The sequence below is a fragment of the Daucus carota genome, chromosome 8 (assembly GCF_001625215.2).
Source record: "Daucus carota subsp. sativus chromosome 8, DH1 v3.0, whole genome shotgun sequence".
NCBI classification, from domain to species: domain Eukaryota; kingdom Viridiplantae; phylum Streptophyta; class Magnoliopsida; order Apiales; family Apiaceae; genus Daucus; species Daucus carota.
In genome coordinates, this window is record NC_030388.2 from 29415595 (window position 1) to 29423692 (window position 8098).

The following is an 8098-nucleotide window of genomic DNA, read 5'->3' on the forward strand; positions in this document are numbered from 1 at the left end:
CGTTAATTACTTAACAGAACTGACAAAGAATGATGATTTTGAAAGTTTTTAATTACTTGGTGATGCGTTTGATAATTTTTTCAACAACATGAGGGTTAAGAAGATGTGAAAGCGAGCCGAAATTTGTAATGAAGAGATACAGTAAAAAGCAATTTTTTAAAACATACCAAAACTTGGAGAATAGGAAATAACTAGAACCTCTAATTATTTTGTTAAATCCCATAATAAAAATTTAATATAGAAAACAAACACAAGAAAAAAATTGCTAAAACCCCTCCCATCCTCTCTTCATAAACCTTTCAATTTAACCAGCCTCTCTTTTTCTTGATTCTTTCATACCCTTTACCGCCATACCCAATTCCCCCAACTCTTCCCCTACATACATATGTGCTGTATCTATAATTTTAGATTGTTCTCTATTTCTTGAAACTGGGTATTGTTGTGTTTTGATTTTTAAGCCTTCTTAATTTATTTGATTTGGGTTTTTGAGGGTGAAAATTTTGAAGTTAGAGAAGATGTGGGCAAGAGTTGGGGTCAAATTTATGAGACAGAATTTGGGTCAGAAGCTAAATTTAGGTTCAAGATTTTATTCTGCTGCTGCCAGGCCTAAGCTTCCTCAGTCTTCCAGAAAGGTTCCATTTTTATCTATGACTAGCTCTTGTTATTGTGATAAATGTGTATGCTTTGTATGTATACATGTGCCCTTTTGGTCTTTAATGTTGTTGATTTTGTCTAGCCTTTGGGAATTTTAAGGGTATTATGAGAAAGATTAAAGCTTTGTGCCAATGTTGTTGATTTTAAGGGTCTTTAATGTTTGTGCTGAAATCGAAAAGAACCCTTTATTTTGTTTGGCATGTTGAAAAAAATTGACTTTGGTCAGGATGATAAATTTTCGTTTTTTATTTTAGTACTATGTTGATGGCAGAATTTTGTAAGAACAGAAATCTTGAGAATATTGAGGAAATAAGTGATCGACTTAAGAGTGATTGGTTGCATAATAGGCATCGAGAAAAATATATGCAAATGAGTGAAAAGTAATAATGTGTGTACCCCTGCACCAGATTAGCTATTAAACTCATGTTATCAGCCAGCGATGATATTTACACGGGCCGGCCGGCTATTAGCCCTCGCCCGAAACTCGTTGGTTGTTATCCTCAATTGGGCCTCAACGAGGTGAACTCCTTGTCCTGATGAACATGCATGGTGTCCAAGTTTTTCTGGCATACCTGTTTTTATCTTTGTACTCTTACACCTTATGTGAGGAACTGAGAATTGGCTCTAACACTCTGTATAACATATATCCAGATGTTTAAAACAAAGGAAAAAAAATGTAGAGTTTATGTGATTCAAAATCTGGTTTACTGAAAGAAGTCAAAAAACTTTTGGTTAAGAGGGTCTGTTAGATGTCTAATTGTTTCATGACTTGAAGTAGCTGTAATACTCAATTGCAGGGAAGATTGTTGACAGGAGCTACTATTGGCTTGCTTATAGGTGGGGGAGCTTATGCAAGTACGGTGGATGAAGCTACATTTTGGTATTCCTTCCTGAAGCATTTATAAAATGAATTTGGCAAAAAGTTAAATTGATTGCACATATATCTATTCTCCATATATTTAGCAAACAAATAAAAATTTATGTACTCTATATAACTTATACAAGTCTATAAGTCTTGCTAAAACTCAATGGTGATGTCGTATTCCATTACTTATAAAAATGAGAAACAGAAGTAGAAAGTACTTATAAAAATGAGAAACAGAAGTAGATTTTCTACCAGATTATCGATGTCTCAAGTTAATTGTAAATAAATACATCTTAGGTGCTATATCTACAGAAGGTGAATGAAATTAAACTTCATCAAAAATGATAATTTATAGATTGCATCATTAAATTTGGTGGAAAGATTTATGTAGCATCTTCCTGGCAGTGGATGGCTATTCTCGGCAACAAAAGTTGTCAATCCATTCTTTGCGTTGCTGGATCCAGAAGTTGCTCATCGATTAGCTGTGGCAGCTGCATCTCGTGGTTGGGTTCCAAGGGAAAAGAGACCAGATCCATCAATATTAGGACTAGAAGTTTGGGGAAGGAGGTTCTCCAACCCTATAGGTCTTTCTGCTGGCTTTGATAAAAATGCAGAGGCTGTTGACGGCTTGCTTGGGATAGGTTTTGGCTTTGTCGAGGTTGGGTCAGTAACCCCTGTGCCACAGGACGGTAATCCCAAACCCCGTATCTTCAGATTAAAGAGTGAAGGGTAAGTATGTTTCTTTTGCCTAATTATCTTTACTTACATTCATGCTGTGCTAAATTCCTCTGTCTAAATGGGATGTCACGGTGCTATTGGCATTACCAGAAAGAGCTAGAATGCACTATTTCGCAAAAATAATAACAATAATAATAATTATCATAATAATAATAATAATACTAATACTAATAATAATTATTATGATAATAATAATAATAATTTAAGCAACTCCTAAGTTTGCCCTTTCTGTGATGTTATAATTATGGTATGCAAGACAAATGGTTCTAATTCTGTCTCTATAACTCTGATAATTACACATTCTTATGATTTTGCGATGTGAAAGTTCGTATATCATGCATTTCCGTAGATATTTTGTTGTTTTCAAATGGGAATGGTTACTTGATCCTGATATTGATCGTAAATATAATATAGCACATGTTTGAATAGCCAACTTGAGTAAAAGAAAAGCTTTCTCTTGCCTTTTGCGTTTGAAATTGTTTTCTTTGACAATAGCATAAGTATTTTCTGGAATTTTATTTTGTGCTCTACTCTTTTCCCAAGTTGGTTAGGCCTGTGGAGAGTTCTGTCTTAAAATCTGACATGTAAGTCTGCTTTCAATGTACAGTGCTATTATAAACAGGTGTGGTTTCAACAGTGAAGGAATTGTTGCTGTAGCAAAACGATTAGGTGCTCAGCATGGTAAGAGGAAGTTAGACGAAACTTCAAATACCTCATCTTCCTCTAGCGATGAAGTCAAACAGGGAGGGAAAGCTGGACCTGGAATTCTTGGAGTAAATCTTGGGAAGAACAAAACCAGCGAAGATCCAGACGCAGATTATGTTCAAGGCGTTCATACATTGTCGCAGTATGCTGACTACTTGGTAGCTTCCCATTTATGCATAGATTTTTTTTCCTTGCTGGTTTTGTCCAAAGTGCCTTTTAAAGCCTTGGTAGATGGCAGTAAATGTTAATTAATTATTATCTTAGACCCCCTTATTGAATAGTGTTGTGCATGTAAGCAAGAATGAGGTCGACTGCTTATTAATTGAACCACTTGCTACATAATGTGAAATCTGTCCATGTAGTTCTTTTTCAAGTCTAAAAAGTTCGTTAATGTTGCTTTGTATACATAACTTTTTTAGGTAATTAATGTTTCATCACCAAATACTCCTGGATTGCGGCAGCTTCAAGGAAGAAAGCAGCTAAAGGACCTGGTGAAAAAGGTTCTAAAATTTACATTTGCAGATAGTTATAGGTTTTGTAGATTTTGAATGACAATGTGCTAGTAAGTCCTTATTTTTACTTCTTGTGAAGGTTCAAGCAGCTCGTGATGAAATGCAATGGGGTGAGGAGGGGCCACCACCACTTCTTGTAAAAATTGCCCCAGACTTGTCTAAGCAGGACTTGGAAGATATTGCAGCTGTATGGAACTACAGATTTATCTTGTTTGCAATATCTTCTCCCTTTCCCATGTGATATTCTTATGTCTCTTCTTCTTTGTTGTAGGTTGCTCTGGCTCTTCGCTTGGATGGATTGGTTAGCTAACTAACTCAAACTTTGAGAATAAAACTGTGTTTTTTAGTATTCATTGCTGTACTTAAAGCATCTACATTCTTGTCATACTGAATTAAGTTTAAATCACCATGTTCCACAAATTATTGTTTGTGGTAGCCAGTTTATCAGCAGTTGTAATAACATGACATAGATTCTCATTCTACTCTTCACATATTTACTTTATTGACATTGTTGCAGTTATGAACTTATATTTTTAATATGAACCTTTTTTGCGGAAAGACTTGTCCTTTGTGTTCTCAAGGATTGTCAATATTTGAAAAAAGATTTTGGAGAACTCAATCTTGGGTAAACATTATATATATAGAATGAAAAAAAATGATAATCTGTATTCAGGGATGTTTACAGATCCTATTTTTATGTTACGGGAAAAGATTACCTTGGGCAAGTTTTTGTGATGGTAGGGAAGGAAGTTGACTGTTGCTTCAGCTTTAAAACGCAGTTTTATGCTGGATATCAAAATTCTTATAAATATGATTCATTATTAACGCCACCAACTGACCTGTATACAAAATTTGGTAGATAAGTTTCTCCATTCTCACTATAATGTTACTTCACTGTTTTTTTGACCCTGTTGTATTTTGGGTGGTTATAGATAATATCAAATACAACTATATCAAGACCAGATTCTGTAAGTAAAGACCCTTTAGCCAGTGAATCTGGTGGCTTAAGTGGGAAGCCACTCTTTAATCTTTCCACTGATATCCTGAAGGAAACATATATTCTAACAAAGGTATGTTGCTTATCTGTACGTCTGCTATATACATTGTATTATCTTATTTTTTTAGAGTTTAGACGCTTAGTAAATTCTTACTAGCTGGAGTAGTATATGAGAAGGGTTAGTGCATATTGTTCCATCAATAATCCTCTTAACTTTCTTATAGTACACATGACAGTAATGTAGCAAAGTCGTCGGCTACACTATTCCCATCTCTTAACATAGCTCCAAAGTAAAACAGAAAATCACGCTAGCTAACAGTAATATCTTCAGAATTAACATTTGCAAGCATAAAATCACCTGTACTCTTTTCTTTCTAAGAATTGATCACCATATCGAATCCCTGATCCTTAGCCTTCTTTAAAGTTTAAACCATAGAGGGCCGTTTGACTTTGGCAGAAGGGAGTATCTCGTACACTATGAACACCTGCAAAGTGCATGTCTCCGTTGCTTTACTTTGAATACCATCCCAAGACCAACCCACTCATCTTTACATAAAGATGCGTCCACATCTCTGTCACCATACTCAAAGGAGAAGCCACTTGAATTGAACTATTGTGATGTTGAGAACAGCCCGCTACATGAATTAGTTCCACGTATGAACCATAATCTTCAACCATCCTTTGAATTTGATCAATAAAATTAGTTTCTTGGACTTTTTAAATATATTGCCCACAATTGTTTATAGTTATGTTTAGTGTGTAATTTTGACGACAGAATTTGTGGGTCTCATTACTCTCTGATTACGTGATCATCTTATTAAATAACTATATCCCTACCCTTCTGTAACCCATAGACGGCCGTGCCTCTTCGGCATAAGGGAAGGTCATCTAGCTCGTACATGACGAACAACTACAAAGAGGATATCTTCATTGCTGTACTTCAACTACTACCCCAATTCCTAAGACCACCAACCATCATTACATAAAGATGCAACATTTATTTAACCAGATTCAAAGGGGAAGCCTATTGAACACAGCCCACCGCATAAATTTGTTCCATGCATGACCATAATTTTTCCATCGTCCTGCAAGCTCAATTAATAAAGTTAGCCTCTGGGACTCTTTCAAAGACCTGCCCGCAATTGTTTATGTGAATGTCTAGTCTGTAATTTTGACAACAGAATTCATGGGTCTCATGAGTATACTCCCAAAATGAAGTCCATGTGATTATTGCCTTAATGGTTTTCTCTTTTGAGTCGGTTGGGATAGAGGGAGTAAGGTTTTAACCTATGGGCATGTGGACCATCTACTAGTAGTAGATCTATGGCTCATAGGTTTTTCAGTTGTACAGTGATGAGTGATGACATGTAAGACTAAGGATATTAAAATTTTTAATTAAGCAGTTTCAACCAAAGATCTTATAATTGTTTCTAATATTATAGCCATTTTATTCTATCAAATGATCTGTATAATCTAATACCATATGAAGCCTAAAAGTGTGTCTTTGTTCTCTCAGGGAAGGGTTCCTTTGATAGGTTGTGGCGGAATTAGCAGGTAAAATTAATTCGAATTTAAGTTTAAATTTAATAAATTCAATTAAGAACTGGATTTTAATTTGAATTTTTGCACTGTCCAGTGGTGTGGATGCGTACAAAAAGATAAGAGCAGGTGCAAGTCTTGTTCAGCTTTATACAGCATTTGCATATGGAGGACCTGCTCTTATACCTCAGATAAAGGTATTACCAAATAATGACATCGAAAATTGGGCGACATGATCTCTCCTTGTTTGCTTCTGTTTTTTTTTGGAATTCATTTGTCACTCTGCTGCTTCAGAAATTTTGAAAACAATCCCTGCCATGTCCACGTTCTACTTGAGAAAATAATAATGCTTTTATTTACGAGAAGGTTAACTACACCCGTAATTAGCACTGGATTTTTGTGCAAAGTTTTGTTGTTACGCGGCCTAGTCTTTGTATAAGCAAACTTTAGGTTTTATTGTCCGGCTTTATTGTATAATGTTTTACGAGTCACCTACAGTATCATACATGCATCGAATTATTGCAGTAAGACATGACTGAGATTCAATTCATGTTGCACGTCAGACCCTGGAAGTTGGACCTACAGGCCTCTTTATTCTTGATTAAGAGGTCCTCTAGGATAGGTGCATTTTGTGTTATGAAACTTGTTCGTTGAAATGCTCATTTTAGTAAAATTTAATATTTTTCAGGCAGAACTTGCGGAGTGCTTAGAAAAGGACGGCTTCAAGTCTATTTATGAAGCAGTAGGAGCAGATTGCAGATAGTTGCAGATTACAGTTTTGGTATTTGTACAAGTTCAAACACAAGGGAACGGCCACGTACGCTGCCCCATGATAACTTATACGTTGATCTTTGCTCAATCGATGTGGTTTTCCGCTCTGGAAGGTTGCGTTAGAATGTACTCTAAAAGATAAGTTTTTACCAAAAGAAACTAGAATAGGTACTAGGTGGGGATGCTACTTAGCTTCTCTTGCAATATTATACATGGTTCTTGTTTTTCCTTCTCTCATTTGCAGACAATTTCGTGATGAGAAGTTAATGTAACTCGTAACCATTAATGATACAAGTTTTAATGGAAAATTTTCACTTTTGGTGTTCTATAATCACTTGTAAGAAAGCATGTTGATGCAGCTTGATGATCTTGCTTTTTGTGAGGAAGATACTTCCTTGTGTATTCGATCAAATTCTAGACGTCTTCTGAAAAACATGATGAGATGTTGACATCAACTTTTCGAAGTTACAATTTAGATCGCAATAGGGCATTATGGGGCGATGGGTGTGGTCTAAGTCGAATTCTATCCCATAATTGTAGGTACTGTTTGGGGTTGCTGTTGCAGACAGCAACAGCAGCTTTTTGCTGAAAAGCAGGTGAAAAACTGTTTGGTAAATCGAAAAGCAGCTTTTCTGAACAGCAGCTTTTAGCTGAAAAGCTGCGGTTAGAAAAAGCAGGTCCTCCCATGCTTTTGGAAAAAGCTGCTTTTCAGCTTTTGCAGAATGCTGTTACAAATTTCATTATAAAACCTCACCAAAAAACATTATTTTTTTTATATTATAACTCAAAATAAGTAAATATCAAAAAATTACCAAACAGTTATCTGATTTCTACAACAGCACTTTTATTTTACCAGCACTTTTTCTGACAGCACAGCAATTTTTAACAGCACTCCCAAACAGACCCGTAGTCTTTTTTGCACATCAGCCATCTCCAGGTCATAACATAAGGGGCTCTGGATAATAAGCTTTACTCTGCATGTGCTGGTTTGTGCAGCAGACCCACAACCCATCCTACTTTCTCATAGCTTTTTTTAGATATTTAGAACACTAATATGACTTCTAAACATCATTTTAGAAATCGAGCATCGGAACTAATCAGTTAACCTACCGATTTAGGATTTATATAAGATTTATTGAAGATCTTTTTAGATAAATCGGGAATTTTTAATCAAATCAGATTGTAATCGCCAACTCGGTGAATTCTTCTTTAAATTACTCGGGGATTTTTAGAACAGTGTTTTTAAAGTATAATCTACATTTACTATGCAAACAAAGCTATGAATTTGTAGTGAATTATTGAGGGAACCAAGAAGAT

The 8098-nt window shown here is 35.5% G+C and overlaps 1 protein-coding gene across 1 annotated transcript; it reads left to right on the forward strand.

Annotated features, from left to right (window-relative positions):
• Positions 1 to 246: 246 nt before the first annotated feature.
• LOC108197323 (dihydroorotate dehydrogenase (quinone), mitochondrial) lies at positions 247 to 7095 on the forward strand. Its single transcript, XM_017364906.2, has 11 exons — positions 247 to 632; positions 1452 to 1534; positions 1925 to 2248; positions 2865 to 3120; positions 3382 to 3462; positions 3554 to 3661; positions 3746 to 3775; positions 4407 to 4544; positions 5988 to 6025; positions 6108 to 6207; positions 6699 to 7095. The coding sequence occupies exons 1-11, from the start codon at positions 516 to 518 to the stop codon at positions 6771 to 6773; spliced, it is 1350 nt and encodes a 449-aa protein (XP_017220395.1). The 5' UTR covers positions 247 to 515; the 3' UTR covers positions 6774 to 7095.
• The last annotated feature ends 1003 nt before the right edge of the window (positions 7096 to 8098 follow it).